The following is a 17,792-nucleotide window of genomic DNA, read 5'->3' as shown; positions in this document are numbered from 1 at the left end:
CTAGAAATGAGTGAAATAAACTTTAAAATGACTAATTTTTTTAGTCTAAAAAATAAATTCAGAAAAACTAAAAACAATTACTAAGGAGTGACGATAATATCAATCTCGGGAGATTTGCAGTCATTCTGTAGTAGGAAAAATGATTACAGAAAAAGTCATACGCCATGCCGATTTGAAAGACTGTTTAGGTTTTTGTTTCTAATTGAATCATCGATCGTTACCTTTTGCAGAACGGATCTGAAGTTCCATTAGCCTTGACAGCACTAAGTGCCTTGGCCTCCTTGACGAGAATATGCAGGGCCCCCCTCGACTTCTTCCCTTTCTTGTGCACCGTCATGTCCGGAGGGACGAACTTCAAACAAACTATTATATCGCCTTTGAACGATAGCATATCGTCGAATGGTTCGCTCTGAAAATCTACATTTTCACCTTCAATTCTTGGTTAAAATCCTCAACTTACCCTCTCCTGAAGATTGTACCACTTGGGCATGGGGTCATCGAAAACTTTATTTTCTAAAGCCATCGTGACTTCTCCGAGGAAATCGTTCCTTCCGAACATGTCTGAGTGCCAGACTGATATCCAGAGCGTGCGCAGCTCTAATTCATTAATCGACATGTGAAACTTGAGGCACTCATCGAAGACCGGATTCAACGTATGTTTTTTCACTTTCGTTTTTCGTTTGCCGGACTTGGATTTATCCGGAAGTAAATACACTTTGACGTAAGGATCCGATCTATTCCGTTTAACATCAACTGGGGCCAAATCCTTGCACTGTTTTATCTGGATTTCCAGTGCTCCTGCTTTGTAATTGTACTGAAGACCGAACTCTACTTGACCACGAACTGTGACAGACCCATAACGGCCGTCGTCCGCTCCAGAATAGACACTAGCCATCGAGTCTGACCTCAGCTGGAAAAAAATGGTCATTACTAAGTAATGGAAAGGAAGTTACACTTACTCCTAGGCTGGACAAACTGCTCCTAGTCTGATTTAGAGACATCAGCCTATCGCCATCATCCTCGTGATTGGACCACTCCTGACTGGAGAGTGAGGCCGTTTTCCTCCTGGATTCCAGGGCCACTGGACTAGGCGTGGTGTTCTTGCTGCCAGTTCTCGAAGTGAGCATCGGCGAGGAATGCGCTTCTGACAGGCTGATTTCATCTGGAAAGACTGTTCGTGATAAATAGTCATTTTTGATGGCTTTAGATTTAATGATATTATTATGATCTATGAATTGTCTCTCCCTGCAAAGATAATCGCAGTGCAAAGCTCCGGCTTAATGGATGCCTTAAGTGTGACGTATACATGAATAACTTCACCTTGATGGGAAGAAAATATCAAATGGTAGAAATGATTGCCGAGTTGGATAATTATTGTTCTGTGCATAAAAACCATTTTCAAGGGCAAACGAGTGCGTTGTACGTAGTGTTGAATTGCTGGGCCGCATGCTAGGCCCACGGTAATTAGAAAAAGCAAATCTAGCACGGAGTAGTGGATGTACGTGCGTATAAGTTGATCGTACTCTAGTTTATTATGTGTATGTGTAAACAAGACGATTCTAGTTTTGTTTTTTTCGTTGTTATGTTCCAGTCAAAAATCCCGACAATTTTTCCCTATATTATTCAATTTATGTTAGTTTAACATACCAGTAGTAATTCGTTTCAAAGTTGCTCAATTCTAGATATCATATCCAGGGTGGCCAATGTATAAACACTTCTCTTGCCTTACAGATTCCTAAATCACAACATATTATTTTCTCATAAATACCAACCAGAAATTCGACAATTTCTTGCTTTAAACACTGTTAAATACTATAAACATATATATTTTTTATTTTAACCAACGCATAATATATGCTTAATATATATAATCAAATTTAATTTCCAGAAATATGCATACAGGCTATAACACAGAACAAGCGACAATCGTAGAAGTGTCACTGCTTCAGATTTGACATTTACAAATTGCTTCTGTCTCACATTACGCCATAATTTGACATAAGTGAGAATGACACGGATCGAGCCGTCACATACCAAAATATGTTTGGAGGCGGAACGTGACGTAACCCGGTTATCCATTTCAAACCAATCAAACGAAAGCATTACTTTTTCGATATATCCGTTATCTTCCGGTTTAACCACTCAAAGAAAAAAGGAACGCGGGAAAGAGCGGAAATGTATTATGTAATACTCTAGGTTGTTTGAGATGATGTTCCGTTCCGTTCTTAAGTATTTTCTATGTGTGGACGTCATCAAGCTACAGAGTAGGCGATTTTATTTATCTATTAGATTTTTTTACTTTTCCTTCCTATTTTTTCTTTAATAAACGATCGATTTCTTTACCATAGATGAATTTAACCTGATTTACAGATCATTTTAAGCTTGAAATGGCGAATTGCCCAGGCAAAAGTGTTGCAACAAGAAAGCCGAAGGTTAAAGGTTCTTTCTTCAAACAACAATGGCCAACCAACGTCGAACGGGTTTCCAAATGCCGACCCACCTACATAACATGAACCGTATCGATTCTTACTGATCGAGCAGACATAATAAGAGATCCAGGGACGGCTTAAAAGAGAATGAATTGCTGTTATCAAGCAAACGGCAACTATATTGACCATTTAAAACTGATACTTGGTAAAAAGGAAGTTCTCGAACGGGTTACTTTCACGTTAATTCTTGTTACCCGAACCTTAAACTCGTTCCTTGTACGGATTCCCCTGAGGGCTTAAAAGACATGCAATGAACCAGATACTACGCTAAAACATAAATAAATCGACTTCCACAGGTCCTGCCAAAGGAGAACGTCACAATTATCTCAATGGCTTAATTAATAATTAAACCCAATTAAGCCTAATCACTGGAAGACTTTTTTGGTATTTTTAACTGGAAATTTAAAGTTTAGCCCAATATAAGCGGAGTACTTGAACGAATATGTCCCAATCTTGTTTGTCGTTCGCAACGCTTCGCTGATTCATTTGAATGATGTAATAACATGCATAAAACCGTTTAATTCCAGGTAAGTCGGTGCAAATAAATTCCCAATACTAGAGAAACGCGGGTAAGCTGCCAAGAAAGGCCTCTGCCCTTTTCATAGGCCCATGGTTTCAAATTCCACTTAATTAAACCACGAGTAAATCGCGTTAATGAGCGAAATCGATCCGACCTATTTTAGTATAGGGTCCCCTCGGACATAAGAATTGCATCGTAACGAAATTGTATAATGAGGAAAAATGTGTAATGGTACCGACGGTACGAATGGTAATGATGGTACTAAGGCTAATTTCGCAATGTCTTTGTGCAAGTACTCGACGGACCGGTGCGCTTATTAATAACCGTAAGCAAACCATTTTTTGCCGTTGGTGCGTGAGAACTTTGTGCTACTATAACAGTACTTTTTTGCACCATACTCTGCTTGATATGTTGCCCGATATATGAATGGTAGGTGCTTCAATTAAAGCATAGATAAGAAAAGGTTTTCCGGTTAACTCCGGGAAAAAGCAAAACGTCGTAGACGAATTTTCAAGTAACCACTTGGTACTCCAACTGGAATAAGGTAATTTGAACAATGAAAGCGCTGGGCGGTGCCACCAAACAAAGTTAAAGTCAACTTTTTTCGCTTTGAATTATTCCGACCAAGTGTCGCACTTACATATATTTCGATTCTCAAGTTGAATTTTTAGTACTAAAGAGGGCGTTGCGTGACTTTAACGAACCGATAAACGTTAGCAACAAATCATAACCTCACGCGTTCGAGAAAATGTCAAATCTAATTACTCAACAGCAATGACACACTGCTTTCTAACAAATTATAGGACAACACATGCCAAATTTGTCATGTCATGGCTTTGCATTTTGTCCACCAGAAGGCGCATTATTTTTTTTATATTGCGCTACACAGTTACCAAAAGGGCCTTACTGCACAAACAACATTCCACACCACTCAGCAATAATAATTACTTTCGAGCGTTCCTAATAAGAATTACGCAATTACCATTATTTGCTGCTATTCCTGACAATCGCGGTTGGTTTACATACAAAGCGGTTATGCTCCCATAATTCAACTAATGGGCAGAGCGAAATTTGAAAAGCCGCGAAGCCATTAGGAGAAAGAGACATCTTACTTTGAAACAACCGTAACTCCAGTTAGATACAAACCACCACCTGATTGAAAATCCAACTCACCACTGGCGATATTTGACTGAAGCGACCTCCTGCCTCTTCTCTGATGGCTCGGCTGCAATCCCGGCGCACTGACAGCCCTCTTGGGCTGCGCAGGCGCGTGCTTCGCGAATCCAGGAGGACGGTAACGCGCACTTTTCACATTCTGTGCCAGAAAGTGGTGACTTTGCGCCTTTTGCATGGCGGCCGCCAGGGATGTGGTGGGCAGGCGAGGGAGCGAATTTGTGGTCTGCGGCCCCGTTTGAAGGCTGCGTGGCAACGTCGCCCGATTGTCCATCTCTTCCTCTTCATCCTCGCCCTCGGCCCCCGAGCAGGAAGTGGCGTCGGGGACTGAAGAGCGTCTTCTATTTGGTTTAGACGCCCAAATGCGATCTTCAGAAGTGCTACCACCTATGCTACCGCAGCTGCGCACTCTATCCAGTTGTTCTCGGCTTAGGGAGGTATGGCTGAAGAGTAAATCTCCTGCGGAGCGGCGCTTTGCTGCTATCGCAGAGGTGGAGCCATCTGTTGAGATTAACGAGAGTCTGTTGCGTGAGTCGCTAGCTAGCAAGGCAGACTCGAAGCTCCCTCTCCAAGAAAATCGCTCACAGTCACTGGCTTCTCTCTCCTCGGAGATCTCTGAGGTGCCTCCCATTGATTGATTTTTGGCTTCCCCCACTAAGAGATCATGCGACTGGCTTCGAGGCAGCAGTCCCAAATTATCTGGGAGATTCGTATCTGAGGTGCTGCTGCTGTCTTCATCGGTGGTAGAAGCGTTGCTGAGCTTCTGCTGCAACCTCCGATGGTAGGTACGCCCCTTGGGGCTGTTAGAGGCGTGGCTCTCCCCACTTGACACTTCGTGCATCAACGCCACTAAGCGGCTCCCGATGTGATGCATCACTTTTTCGATTAAAGGGGGTGAGTTGGTGGGCTCCGCTCGATTCTCAGTTGTAGCAATCTTCTCAAAACTCGCCATTAACTTTTGATACACAAATGCCGTCTCCTTATTCATCCCCTCAACACCTCCAATACCCCCATCACCAGCATCTCCTTCCTCGTCTTCGGCACTATTATCGAACTTATTGATGATCTGCTTGCAGCTATCGGAAATTTGCTGCTGCAAAGCAGATTTGCCGCACGCCCCCTCTAGGTCACTACTCGTATAATCACTGGAATCGTACGAGTCGCTCCAAGTGTCCTCACTGCTTAGATATTCTACAATTTCCCGGACTTGATCATCCCGAATACCCGGCACTGTCTTCATTAGCCTGGTGAGTTCGTTTTCAAAATAAACGAGTTGCGCAGGCTTGCAACGGTTCCGCATACGTGGTGATGGTTTCGGAGAGGTTCGATCGTTTAAATTGGGTGTTGCCGGTTTCACCATGGTTTTAAAAAACTGCCTCATTTTGCTCATCATTAAATTGGTCTCTTCATCTGAGCTCCAGTTGTTGAAACTATCTTTCCTCGTGAGGCTGGTGTTTGGCGGCAACGATTCTGAAGCTTTTTCAAACCTTTTCTCTTCAATAAAAACAGTTTTCTCTTGTGGATCTTTTAACAAATCATCGCAGCTTCCAACAAAGCCACTGTCGCGGCTTTGTTGGTTTGGATTTGAAGAGGTCAAGTTGGTACCCACTATCGCAGTATCTTGATGAGGTTGAGGCGTTTTATTCCGGTCTTCATCAACATCCGAATCGCTCCTCTCCTCTTGAGTAGTCTCGAGGTTCTTAATATCTGGTTTTTTAGACTTCTTCCTCTTTACTGTATCGAACTGCGTATCTGACTTGTCAAAACCGTTCACCTCATCGAAAGTATCCGAGTCTGAGCTTGAAGAGTCTTCTGAGTCATTCTGAGCCTCCATTTGCTGTGGATCGCTAACGGCCAAATCTGGATTTCCCAAGAGATTGTCCAGAGAATTCGAGTGAGACCTCCCCGTCCCTCTGGCGCGCACCAGTCTTTTTCTGCGCTGCTCCGGACTGGGTTTCCCCTCGCTATCACTACCGACACTTCCATCCGAGTCTCTTCTCTCGGAGGTAAATCCCATGAATCCGCTCAAAAAGTATTTTTCCAGTCGTGAAGAGGCGAGCTCTTCGGAATTCTCATTGGAGTTCTCTTCGGTCCCCCCAAGGGATTCCATGCCCTCCGAATAAATGCTGCTGGTCTCTGAAAATGCATCGTCCCTACTAGCGGCAGCAGGCCCATCCCCCAATCCATAAAAGAAATATTTTTCCAAATCCGTAGCGCTAGCAGGGCGGTCCTTTTTGGTTCTGCATGGCGCCTGTTCAATTTCACTGTCCTCGCAGCTCTCCTCGACGATCGTATGCAGAGTGAAGTCGATGGCAGTTCGGTGGTAACCCCTTAGCTCATCCTCCTGGTCCACCACGGCGGAGCAGGTGAGAGTGACCTCTTCTCCAGAGGAAGAGTTTTCTTCGGTGGGAAAATCGTCGTCGTCATAGCTGAGGTTCTCAACCCACGAATCATCATCTGCTAAGCCCTCTTCGAAAGCGCTTAACGTTTCAGCTGACGTTATCACAGTTACGTCACCGTCGAGGCTCAACTGGGAGGGACCATCTGAAACAAGAAAAGAAGCTTCCAGTTACGAACTTGAAGTGAGCATTGAGGGTTTTCCTTTCGCACGGGTTATAACTGCGGCGGACGGAAGCCGAATTCAGGACGCCGCACCAGTGCCGCAAAATGGCCGACTTTATCGACTGTCTTTGTTTTGTTATGACGTTTTATAACATATTAGACAGGCGCAGATAGCTTTCACCGGGCATAATGTTGCCTTGGTGCGGGTGCCCGAATGTACCATCTACAATCATAACCAGGAGCGCATGCAAAAGGAAACGTTCGTTTAGGCACTTTTTACACCAATTACATAATGAATTTTGGCAATAAGCACATGTCGACTGAAGGCGATACCGAACAAGATTGTTTCATGCGAACAGGTCAATGTAACAATTTGTTTAAGAACGTTTCAGACGTAAACTGAATTTCGATGTTGTTAATTTCTTTAACGATTGCTATAACTCAGAGACCACCCAGCGAATGACGCCCAGTTGGAATGACCTACTGCTATATATATATATATATATTTTTTTTTTGTGTGGGATGATCTTATTTTGCTGTACTAGATTCCATCAGCTGAGATATGCGAGAAAAATGGAAATTCCGGCATTTCATCTCCTTAAACGACTGGTTAAGTAGGATAAAATTCGAACGTTTGTGCGGATACTGAATAGCATTTAATTGAGTGCCTAAAAAAGTGAAACCAAGTTCATGAATTGGACGAAATCGGTACAAAAGAGAAAGTCTACAGCGACCGCCTTCCACAATGAAGTCAGTAGTTACCTGTCTTTTAGGTAAATGGCTAAATTTTTCCTCCATACAAATCTTTCTTCTTCTCACCTTTTGAATCGTTGCATTAAGTAGTGATTAACGAACAAATAGTCTCTAGGTATCTCACTATCGTGATTGCTAATAAAAAAAGGGAAATCCACCCAACAGCTCTTCTCAATACATATTTAATTATCGTTGCATAAACATTAGCAGTAATTAAACTGGTTAACTTTTCGAATGGAATAATTGGCGTTTCTCAAGAGTGCATTTCAGAATTGATTGCAAGAAAATCGAATGCACAAGGAGTGATTTTTAGAAATGTGAGATACCCGTAACATGTGATCCGTTCATTAATATGAACGCTTATCGATAAAACCAATTGAAACTGATAAGCGCCGAATCTCACATATTTAAGCCTGTGAAGCAATAGTGAAGGTTTCGTGGGGTCTGTGTTTGCGGAGCAAACGTGCAAATAAACTATGTTAACATTTACGGCAAACAACGAATTATTGCGTAAAGCAAACTCTAAGAAAAGTTTCAGAACTCGTTATTTTGGTATTAACCATTAGAAAATTTTGTGCACATCAGAACTCACAGATTTGTGGTCAATGATCTATCATATGTGAAAGTAAATAGTTTTGAACATTGTTCATGAGTTTGCTTATAGATGGCCTTATGGTAGCTCACGTGAGGATGGCGCTTCTTAGCTGGATCTGTCATCGATACATTTACGGAAAAGGTGTATTCTAAAGCGCTGTGGAGACGTCGAAACCATAAATATTTGATAAAGCCACGAAGAGAAACCTCACTGTTACACTTCATTTGATAATTCATAACATTGATCCGGTAGACTGTCGAGAATGGCAGATGAACTACATGCAGCGCGTCCAAGATGAACGTCCGACGTTATCGAGGTTCAAAGTTAGAGGTGTCGCCCGAAACGAGCGTTTGAGCACGTAAATGACTCTGTGTCTGGAAAATTCAACAAGATACAATCAAGCCGTATGAGGCACGTTGAAGAGCTCGTCATATGAGCTGATTCATATGAGTTAGTTTTTAAGGCGTTCGGAGCTCATTTGCCGAAGTTATTAAGAATGTCCAGCGTGTACTTCGTAAACAGTACTCGATACAGACTTGGTTAAATGGGAGAACATTCCGATTTTTTCGAAATATTGCAAGACCACAAATAAGCTCTTGGATTTATTCGTGTCATAAAACTACCCCCTCGGACGCACAACCCTTCTCCTGGTTAACTAAAAACATTAATATTTTGGACACACTGTATGTGACTCCGTGTCCTATGCAGTTTTCTAGCATATGACTGCCCCTTCACAAAGGGCTGTAAAGTTTACTGTACTCAGAAACGATGTAATATTTCTGAGATGGTTCAATCTCTTGTTGGGGGAACCACAAACAATGCGTTTGTTATACCGAATGAAACAATTAATTTTAGTTTTGGTACAAATTTGTCGCCAAAACGTCAGCAAGGGTTTTTCGTCCGAACTCTTGAATGAAAGGTGATTTTACTTTCTGTTAGTTTTAACTTGGGATCGTGCGCGCAATTTCGCCCCTACTTGTGTATAAAGCGTCATTCTCAACAATACAACAATAAAAAAAAACAGAAGCAAATCGTTTGTAAATCCATTGGGTCGTAGGATTTATTGCGCACAAGTGATTTAATCCATAAGATCATACAGTCGTTTTCGCACTTCAATTATCGGAAACTCGAAAAGATCTTTGCCTAATTGGCTTATTACACAATGGCTGATTGTTCTCTATATTGCTAATGTGGTAATTAATGAATATGTTGCAGTTTGCACGTGAAACAATACATTAATGAAACTGTTATTTTTACTATGGCCTTTGGTGCAAGATAGTCACGATTTAAAGGGACTGCGTTCGTAGATTATTAATCGTTGGTCAATTGTACAGGGTGTTTGGAAACATGTGTCGGAAAATGACCGCGTGATTCTTTGACTCGTTATAAGAAACAACGTTCCTATTAACGTAAGTCCGAAAACGTATCGGCTTCGACATACAGGGCGTCGATAAACAATTTTTTTTCATTTTTTTTTTTGAAAATATCTCAAAAATCGTTTGAGATACAGGAGAGAATTCAGATCTTGCGTATCTATTATCGCTAATATTAGTTACGTTTTGAGTGCTACTTCAGTTTTTTTTTCACATGCTAGAGATTTTAGAGTTGCACTAATTTTAAAATCACAATTGTTGAATGGCAACGCAGGCCCCCGGTCTGCGTCTCAGCGACTGACGTAGCCGTTCGAAAATGCTCGGAGTGTTGCAGGATGCGACAATGCGATTCCTCAGTTCTTCAACAGCACTAACCGGTGCAGTATAAGCTGAACTTTTCAAGATGTGGGGACCAGGCCTGTGGTTCGGTTGTTGCGATTCTAAAATGCTAATTAGTCCAGTGGCGTTAAAATTAGGGAGCAAAAAAATCTCACCCGACCCGAAAACCTCAGCCTCTGGCATATTGAAAAAAAACTGAAGTAGCGCTCCAAACGTGGCTAATATCAATTATAATAGCTGTACAAAATCTGAATTCTGTATCCGCAACGATTCTTGAGATATCCTCAATAAAAGGAAAAAAGTTTGTTTTGACACCCTGTATCGTGAAAACGGTGCGTTTGCCAACCCATGTTAGTACGAACTTTGTTTCTTACAACGACCTAAAGAATAACACCCTTCATTTTCCAACACATGTTCTGACACACCCTGTATATGCGCTTTTTAATAGTATAAATCAAAGTGTATTTGGAGCTTCTTTGCAAACAGTAAGCTTCAACTGTTAATTGCTGACTTTAAATGCCAAAGTTTTTCCTTAATTTACTACGAATTCTGTCATTAAGTAAGTTAATTGCTCTAGACGTCAAAGAAAGTGAAGGAATAATCTATGGCTCTACAATTATTGCAAAACCGTTTGAGGCAATTTGTAAATGTCAGGCAATATTCACAAGTTGCTTCGGAGGCGGCTTTTGAATTAACATTTAACTTACACCAGATGTTCAGGAAAACAAAATTTTCGATTTGGGGTAGTAGATAACCCCCTATTTGCCCGAGATCGGTTAGGATGTCATATTTCCCTTTGCTTCTCATGATCGTTTTCCTCGAACGAAAATTACAATTATGATTCATTGGTATAAAGTGTCCAATATCGGCAGAATTTTTGGAAAACCGACTTTTCTACTTTATCTTTTGCACGGCAGATTTCAGTGAACTTTTATAGAAAAAATTTGTAAGTTTTCCTGTTAAAACCATAATTACGACGATAATTAATTATTTTCTTAGACTCCCGTCCATGTTGGTTGGTCAGAAAAGGGCGTTTCCTTAGTGGTTGGACAATGGTATTTTATTTGCAATTTGCCGACAGGTCCCAGAGAAATTATTCTTCAATTATCACAAAAAAAAAAGGTGATGAGTTGGTTACACATTAACGTAGCTTACTGAGTAATAAAATAAACCTGCGCAGATGCGATTTATACCGTTATTTTATTGCCCAGTGGTCATTCAGTACACAGAAAAACAATTTGCTTTTAAGATGTGCCAATTAAAAATATATTTTTAATTATAGATTAATAGTGCCGGCCGCTGGCCAGCTATTTAAACAAACAAGCGGTCTTGGCAGCCTGAAATCTCTGCCAAAATATGAAATGATTTGTTTTGATAGCACGCTGCACACAGCTGCGCTTATCTACTCAGCATGTGTTGTTTTTGCTACGGTTCCTCAGGCATTCGCAAATGTGTATAGAATTCGACAATTTGAGCCTAAATGGATAGTAATCAATTAAATTGCTCGGTTCCCGGACGCCTTCACTTTCGGCCTCGGAAGAGCAAGGAAGAACGAAAATTTTCTTCAATCAAAAGTAAAAAAGCTTCGAAATAACCCACCGCGAGAAGAATTATGAGGACTGCGCAACAGGGCTGCTAGGCATGCGTATTTCGAATATTGCTAGGTCTCCACGTTGTGCTTCCTTTCATATTTTGACATTAACGTCACAGTTCCCATTGGTCCTTAAACGAAGAAACTCTTTTAAGCACATGTTCCGTTTGGGAATGGTCGACATGGAGCAAGGGTAATATATAGATTAGAATATACCTCAAAGCTTTACAGAGATATCAATGGAAAATCAATAAATGATTATTCGGTCACGCAGATCATTTTTTTTCATCTAGGAAAACTATCCAAAACAAAAAAAAAAACAAAAAAAAAAACGCGATGAACGATGACCGTATGTGTCCCGCGCCCGAGAATGCCCTATTGCTTCTGGCGGCCATTATCAATAAACAATGTGATAGTGACGCTGCGGCCGTACAGAGTTACCACTTTTGTATTGAATTTTGCAGGGCATTTTCATGACCTTTCAATAGCGACGAATTGACCGTCTGCCTGTTTGACAGCCGTCACTTCTACTCGCAAAAGAATTTAATGAGTCTGTGAGTTAAAAGTGGCAGCTACGAGGACCTACGATAACGACTATGAAATAATGGATCTCTTATGACTCAGACCATCACCGAAAAAAAGAGCCAAAATAAGGTTTATGGCGTTATAAATAAACATGATGTTCCGTGCGAAAATGAGTATACATGCATATAATGTGCACGCAATATTAATACAAAACCCACTAATAGTTCAATGCAATCGCTGAAATTAACAACAAAAATACTCGTCTAATCAGCTTATCTCTAATTTTTTTGTGGACATTAATGATTTAATGGTGCCTATCAATAAGTGGCAAATGATTGTCGCAAGGAAAGGTGTTTGTTGCTCACCGTGATTCTTCTGGCCATCAGTCCCTGCGCACTCATCCTGCCTATTGGTGTGGCTGACCACCACTTGCCCGCCCGGCACCACTCTAGTGGTGTCCGTTGTCACCACGTTCACCTGTTGATAGCTTACATCACTCGTGATCATCACTAAACTCGTGTATTTCGCACCCGCACCATTTCGACCGTCAACAGGCGGCTGCTCATCGATCACTGCCGCCGTTACACCTGTAGGATCATCGCACGCGCCTTCCACTTCTTCCGTCTCGGTTCCCACCATTAGATCGCCGTTAGAACCCGCTTTATCTGTCCTTTTCCATTCTTTGCGCGATCGCGAGGAACTCTCTTTTTCCACGTCGCTGGAGCTCAGCGACTCGGCGCTCACGTCGGACAGGCCCGGACTAGATGAATACAAATACTCCGATTTATACTTGTCACCACCAAGTTCCTCCTTGTCCATTTTGATCGTTTCACCTGGTTCCAATCCTGTATCAACAGCTTCCGCACATTGTTCTTCATTGTTCAGGTCTTTATCACAGACTTGTTCAGCTTTCAATGAGTCAGCTCTCACGACTTCCGCGCAGCTCTCTTTGGTAAAACTTTCGCTCGGGTCTACATCACTCTTGCCTCCCTTTTTGCCCTTTTTCTTCGCTTTGTTAAATCGCCGGGTTTTGCCTTTACTATTGTGATCTTCTCCGATGTATCTGACTCTCAACAAACTGGCTTCTCCCTTATCCTCTCTTTCTTCTGCATCACATACCTCCGGAACGTCGCTGTCCTCGCTCCGCAGTTGCTTCACATTGACAAGAACCACGCCGCAGTCTAACTCCGTGTCGGTGTCATTGTCAGAGCTGTCGCTATCGCCACTTCCAGTACTTCCGGTGGCGCTGCTCGAGTCCTGGTGGTTAACCACAAAGACCCTTGAGAATCTCTTAGGTTTTTGATCGGCCACTGTGCCAGTATCGTTGCTATCGGTATCCGCAGATCCTGACGAAGACTCCTCACCCTCCTCGCGTTCTTTTTCGTCTGCGGATGATTTTCGATCGACCTCGTCCTCGTCGGTAACATCGCTGCTTGGCAAAGCATCATCGCTGTCTCTGTCATTGCCGGTGACGTTGTATACGTTATTGGCGGGGGGTTTCCCTTCGTCCTCGCTCGAATCTGAGGAGGTGCTGCTTTCCGAGGCAGATGAACCGCTGGAAAGAAAAATACAATCATGGATTTCTTAGACATACCTGATGATCCGAATGGAATGTACGTAGTCAAAGCTCAGTTATCACTACAGTCAGAGATTTTAAATATGAAACATGATTATGACATAACGGAACTAAGACTTCGTTAATGTGCAACGTCTTTTATTATCTTACATCTCCACCACACAATCTCCATGAAACTACTATTTAAATTTCTGTTTTGTACTCTGTAATAACCAAGATACAGTGCTATCACCAAATCGAAGATTTATCTAGAACGCCATATAGGGATATGAAGACTGAATCGGTTAACTGTGAAACAGTGATATGGAATGGTTTCTCTGCCAGATCCAAAAGTGTGCAACAACAATTCGCCTATTTATATTGCTGCTTTACCAATGCCCCATAAATACATCGCAAAGACCCCCCCTTCCTCTACATTAAACTTAAGTCACTTGGTTTATGCTCTTAAATTCGATTTTCAGAGCCACTATACAAGCGAAAAAGGTTTATAAACTTGAACACACTTGAGAATTAAACTGGCAAACGTTACAAGCATCTATAGAAAATTGTCCTAATTATTGGAAAACCTTTAAAAGCTCTATGAAAAACATTGAAATCTAAAATAACCTGGTTTAGGAAATTGGGCAACGAGAATTAAGGCGATGCAAAACCAGTGGCGGAGACGTAACTGGGCTGTTTTGTGCCGTTCTGGGAATCCTCTTACTACCCAACGCATTGGTAAATGTAAGAGAGTTATCCCCACAATCTATAAGAAGCAGACATGACATTGTGTTTTATGGTTTTACCCGCACTTTTTGGCTAATTAGGCACTAATTACTGCATTAAGAGTTACTTTCTTCCCTTATTGTGTTATGCGGTTCACAACTTTAACGTAGTAAGTTAATTATACAATGCTCAGCAACCCCCTAAATGGCGTCGTATTCACCAGTGATTTACCAGTATTATTATACATTAAGGTTGGGAAGTATATTACTGAAACCGGAATGTCAAGTACGAAAATCTCGGAATATGTAGCAAGCTTTAAAGCGGGAAAGTCATAAATATTTCACAACCACGAGATATATACGATTTTTCCATTACTAGACTTTATTAATTTCGGTAAAATTACCATAAACTTTCCCCAATTAAGCATGATTTATGTTCTAAATGCAAAAAGACAATTCACCTAGTACTATAACACGATAATAGTGTCTTCCAATCGAAGTAGTAGACATTAATTCGTATTTTATAATCGCAATAGATCAAAAATGAATAAAGCTTTGTATAAAACTCGCGCGACAAACCCATTTTAATTTACCTGTATAAACAACTCGTATAACACTCGTGGCCGAAACCTGTTTCTTCGCTCGAAAAACTTAGGTTACTGGCTAAGGCTTACTTTCTCCAATTTTAGAGACGCCCTGCGTACTCAGCACCTTGTTTTCTATCATTTCAAACATTACCCTACAGATATAATAAAAGCAAAGCCATACCTTACGCAATTTTCAATTGAAAAAAAAATCAAAAACCCTGAAGAAAAAACAAATAATCTTACCGATTCTCGCACTCTAAGTGGCCCTTTGGCTCATCGTCCACCTGTCCAGGGCCCTCTTTGTTGTCCTCCCTCTTCCCATCTTTCTCCCCCGCATTCTTCCTCGCATCGATCATCGCTTTCTCCAGCATCGACCATGGAAGCACCTGGGCAAAGTATTGCCACAAATCACCGGGTTGCACATTGGTGTTACCGGGCGCGCAACGTTGCAAATTCGCGAACGTCGACTTGTAGAGCGAAAAGGGTAGAGAGGTACCACCCCAAGGTACCGGAAAGGGCACGGGTATCGGTACCGGTATGTATTGGGCGACAGGTGCCGGATCGCCGAACCCGCCGCAAGATTTACAGGTGTACGTACGCAAAGAGTGGTCGACGGACTGGCCGGCGGTGCTCTGATGGACACATTGCATCGCTTCGGCCACGGTACCCGTCACGGGGGGGTTAGTGGGGCTCGGGGCTATCGCGGCGTCTTCGTCCGAGGATTCTCTGATGCGTGGACGGCGCTGCAGCAGGGGGGAACCTGCAAATGAGACCCACAAAACTCTTAGAGATTGTTTTGATTAATTTTTGATCGAAAAAATTCGAGAAAATCTGAGAAACAAGTTTCATTTGGATTTTTTGGAAATTTGCAAGCAAACCTGGTTCACGGCAAATTCATTGGCCCCAATTATTACAGACAGGTAGAAAATGAAACCGAGTATAAATAGTAACAAAATAAGTCAGATAATTACAGAACTTAAGCAAAAAATTAAATTTGATTTTAAAATGTGAGCGAATGTCAACATATCGGGTAAATGGGTAAAAAAACTGCCCCGTTTTAGGACAGAGTGAGCGTAAAACGAATTTTTGAACGTTGCGTCAGTGCGCCTGCTTCATCAGTACCCTGTTTTAAAATAAATGACATTGAATCTATAATTTTCACTTAATTTCACTCTAATAATTTATCATATTTGCTCGAAAACAAATTTCCGTTATGATATTTAGACTGCAGCTTCTTTACCATCGTCAGAACAACGTCAGAACGACAACCCAAATCAATCTAAATGAACATCATTTTGACGTCGTCACAACTACCCAATACGTTGCATATACAATATCACTTAGATATCGACTTGCATTTGATGCTAGTTGGGCCAGCACGTAAATCCAAACAGCGGGTTTTCGTTTGTTTCCGCTCGCTGAGCAGAAAGAGTATACTTTGCACGAAACCACCATATGTTACTAGTAATTTTCGAGGCCAATACCCTGCTCGAACAGATGTTACAAGAATGAAACTATAAGACATACCTAGTGGTGAATCGATGAGCCGCTTTCTGCACCCCCTGGGAGAACCAAAGGGCGAACCCCACCCTGCCACCAACCCCGCCCCAGGTTCGAAATAATCCCAATCGCACTCATCAATGGGGAAACTCGAGGCGGAGGAGCTGTCGTTATCGTCCAAGTCCTCCTCTTTCGACGAACTGTCCGAATTCACGAAAACCAGGCGGTAGTCTTCTCCATCGGGTAGCAAAATGTCAAAGAAGTCGTTGTCGGGCGTCCGTCTCCAACCTTCGGCAAACGAATCGACTTTTGAGGAACACGCATTTACGGGTGTCATTTACACCGGAATCCCCCACGAGACTCACCCTTCAAGAAAGACCAGACAAGCCCATTCACCATAGCCGTCTCAGTTAGTAAGAAGCACTACTTATTAGAAGGATTAGTTCAACAGGGAGCACTTCTTTGCAAGTCCAAATACTGTTCTTTGTCATTGGCTACAAGAGAATAGTATGGGTTGAAGTCAAAGAAAATCCTTAGAATCTACCGCGATGCCAATTTTCTTGAACTTTAAACACTTCTATTTCTCGAAGAAGACTGAAGTAGTACAATTCAATATGAATTATAAACAAGCAGGCAACAATGCCCGATCGTTTCCTCCATGTTGAGCAAAGCCGCCCACCAAAGTTGGGGCGTTAAATATGGCCAAAACACGTTAAATTTTTAACAAACATCATTACTCAAGTCGCCGCTTCGAAAGGTACAATCTTTGTTTTCTTACGTTCATTTATTTTCATTTAAGGTACAAATAGGTCTTTGTTCTGTGCAACACATTGTGTCTACTCCACGATACACATAGAGAACATTAACGTTACTCATCCTCCCTTATTGTTGTCTTCAATAAACAAAACTTCATTTTCAGCACCACAATAATCTTGTCACAACCCTCCGATAAGACCATTTGGCCATAAAGAGGAAATGTCACTAAGTTGTTGAGCCATCAACAAGTTCATATTCCGCGAGCGGAGAGTGCAAACACTATTACAATACTTCTATTATACGTATGTTCTATATTTACGGTTTTGCTTATTGTACCTTGCAGAAGGATCATGAGAAGGGCTTCATAACGGAACACTATTGTGTTCACGTCTTACCTTAGGAACAGCTAAAACCAAGTTTAAATATGACATCAAGAGCAAACGCAGCTTTAAAATGAACACTTATTAAAATAAAAACGCGAGTCCTAACATTATGGCGAAGGCGAATCACTCAGTAATGGATTTGATCATATTTCTCTTCAGTTCAGACAACTTTTAGTTTCTTGTTTTGAAAAGAATTCAAAGTTGAATTTAGAACTGAAAGAAAAAGTGTTAAGGAAGACTAAACGTAATTTAATGAAACGAAATGTTCGCTTAAGATCTGTGTTATTCTTGTATGCAGGTAACGATAGGTTTAACATCTACAAATTAGGAGTCATTTTCTGTTAACATCGTCAACAAGTGAAAGGC

The 17,792-nt window shown here is 41.6% G+C and overlaps 1 protein-coding gene across 9 annotated transcripts in view; it reads right to left on the bottom strand.

The window, feature by feature from the left end:
* Window positions 1-17,792, bottom strand: part of LOC136345248 (uncharacterized) — a 39,160-nt gene that overhangs the window by 871 nt on the left and 20,497 nt on the right. For 6 of the 9 annotated variants that reach the window (XM_066293344.1, XM_066293340.1, XM_066293341.1 and 3 more), the window contains 7 exons: window positions 16,315-16,575; window positions 15,031-15,547; window positions 12,286-13,475; window positions 4,183-6,726; window positions 960-1,171; window positions 461-910; window positions 222-409 (listed from right to left, as the gene is read on the bottom strand). In XM_066293344.1, the coding sequence (XP_066149441.1) occupies window positions 222-409; window positions 461-910; window positions 960-1,171; window positions 4,183-6,726; window positions 12,286-13,475; window positions 15,031-15,547; window positions 16,315-16,575 (5,362 nt within the window). Of the gene's footprint in view, window positions 1-221; window positions 410-460; window positions 911-959; window positions 1,172-4,182; window positions 6,727-12,285; window positions 13,476-15,030; window positions 15,548-16,314; window positions 16,594-16,652; window positions 16,782-17,792 lie in introns of those variants that run through there. The other 3 variants (XM_066293347.1, XM_066293346.1, XM_066293342.1) reach the window with 3 other exon arrangements.

The sequence above is a fragment of the Euwallacea fornicatus genome, chromosome 19, assembly GCF_040115645.1.
Source record: "Euwallacea fornicatus isolate EFF26 chromosome 19, ASM4011564v1, whole genome shotgun sequence".
NCBI lineage: Eukaryota > Metazoa > Arthropoda > Insecta > Coleoptera > Curculionidae > Euwallacea > Euwallacea fornicatus.
The sequence above is the reverse complement of the archived record's forward strand: the minus strand, read 5'-3'. Positions and strand labels throughout refer to the sequence as shown.